This window comes from Monoraphidium neglectum (assembly GCF_000611645.1).
Source record: "Monoraphidium neglectum strain SAG 48.87 unplaced genomic scaffold scaffold05250, whole genome shotgun sequence".
Classification (NCBI taxonomy): Eukaryota; Viridiplantae; Chlorophyta; class Chlorophyceae; order Sphaeropleales; family Selenastraceae; genus Monoraphidium; species Monoraphidium neglectum.
In genome coordinates this window covers 1-1,804 of record NW_014008380.1, presented here as the reverse complement: position 1 = coordinate 1,804, position 1,804 = coordinate 1, and the positions used below count along the sequence as shown (strand labels likewise).

At 71.9% G+C, this 1,804-nt stretch overlaps 1 protein-coding gene across 1 annotated transcript in view; it reads left to right on the top strand.

Annotated features, from left to right (window-relative positions):
• Positions 1-1,705, top strand: part of MNEG_15349 (Uncharacterized protein in xynA 3'region) — a gene marked incomplete at both ends in the record, with an annotated part of 4,001 nt that extends 2,296 nt beyond the window's left edge. Inside the window, 3 exons of the mRNA XM_014036180.1 lie at positions 87-264; positions 589-1,399; positions 1,634-1,705. Coding sequence (XP_013891634.1) covers positions 87-264; positions 589-1,399; positions 1,634-1,705 — 1,061 coding nt within the window. The remainder of the gene's footprint in view (positions 1-86; positions 265-588; positions 1,400-1,633) is intronic.
• Positions 1,706-1,804: the final 99 nt, after the last annotated feature.

The window sequence follows — 1,804 nt, the reverse complement described above, 5'->3', positions numbered from 1 at the left end:
ACACACGCGCGCACACACACACACACACACACACACACACACACACACACACACACACACACACACCCATCGCCAACGCCCGGCAGCCTTTGTGTCGGACAACGCGCGCCGCCTGCTGTCGCTGGACGCCCCCAGCGTGCTGCCCGTGAGCTCCCGCGCCGCGCTGCGGGCCAAGCTGGAGTGCGGCAGCGCGGTACACAGCGGGGCCATGGACTCACTGGCGGACGACCTGCTGCAGGACCACCCCGCGTGGCGCGCCAGCAGGTGCGGGCGGGGTCGAGTGGCGGTGGCGTGGGGATGTGTGGGGGTATATGCGCGTGTGCGCGCGCACACGCGCGTGCGCGTGCGTGTGCGCATGTGTGTGTGTGGGGGGGAAGGTACGTGTGGCTGTGTGGTTGAGCGGGTGCGCACCGGCGCGTGTGTGAGTGGGTGGGAGGGTGGGGTGCCTTCACCACCTGCTGGTGGTGAGGGCGCACCCAAGTGGGGCTGCTGATGTGGAAGCGTGGCACAGGCCGCCTGCTTGCCTCACCCAGACGCATCCCTGCACCTGACCCCGAACGCCCCCAACCCGCCACACCCTTCCCAAAGGTTTGGCGAGTTCGAGCGCTTCATATACGACTTCCTAATCGGCGGCGGCGCCGGCGCCGGCGGCGTGGGCGAGGGCCTGCGGCTGAAGCTTCAGACGCCGCTGTTCGTCGCCGACGCCCTCGCCGCCGCCGCCGGCCGCCAGATCGCCGCCGAGGTCGCGTCCGCGGAGGGAGAGGTCGCCGCGCTGTCGGCTGTGCGGGCGCAGCTCGACAGGTTCACGGCCGACATGGAGAAGGACGGCGCGGCGCAGCGCGCGGCGGTGCGGGAGCTGGTGGCGGCGGTGGTGGCGCGCGCAGACAAATTCGTAGACCGGACGCTGCAGATATCAAACGTCGGCGCCGCAGGCTCGTACATATTCGGGGGCGCCGGCGGCGCGTCGGGGCTGCCCGTCGCCAAGGGGTTTGATGGGGAGGTGGTGCAGGGGGCGGCGGACCAGATGGCGGGGCTCGTAGCCGAGCACGCGGCATGGCTGGCGTCGAATTGTGAGGCGCAGGGGGATTACTACACGGGGTACCTGGCGGCCCGCCGGCGCCCGCAGCGGCGGAGAGGCGGCGGCAGCGGCGGCGAGCGGCAGCGCGCGGCGGGTGAGGGCGCGGGCGGCGGCGAGAGCGGCGAGAGCGGCGAGAGCGGCACGCCGTCGCCGCCGCCGCGGACGGTGAGCGGCGGCGGGGAGGCGCTCGCAGTGGCGGTCGGCGGCGCAATGGGGGCGGCGCAGGCGGCGGCGGCGGCGGGCGGCAGCGCGTCGCTGCAGGCGATTGCGGACTTCAACCTCGCGGCGGCCAAGGTTTTGCTGGAAGAGGAGATTCGGGAGGTGCGCTGCCGCGGATGGGGCCCCGGGAGGGGGAGGTGGGGAGAGGGGGAAGGCAGGAGGGCCCAGAGTGCCTGCACGAGAGAGAGGGGGGAGGAGAGCCAGGCGCAGAGAGAGTGGAAGGGGTCGGAGAGGGAGTGTGTGTGGTGGGGTTGATGACATTCTACGTGGGAGCTGTGCTGGGCGGCTGGGCCCTGGTTGCAAGGAATGGGGGTGGGCGCCTTTGGCGGCTCCCAGCACTGCGCCTGGCTGGACGCCCTGAATGCGCGTGACGCCTGCGGCGCTTCCATGCCCGGCACACGGCTTTGATCTCGCCTGCTCATGCGTGGTGTGCGTGCTGCTGCTGGTGACATCGGTTGGGGGCGCCCCAACCACCCAGCATCCCCTCGTCCCCGCACCCCCCTCCAC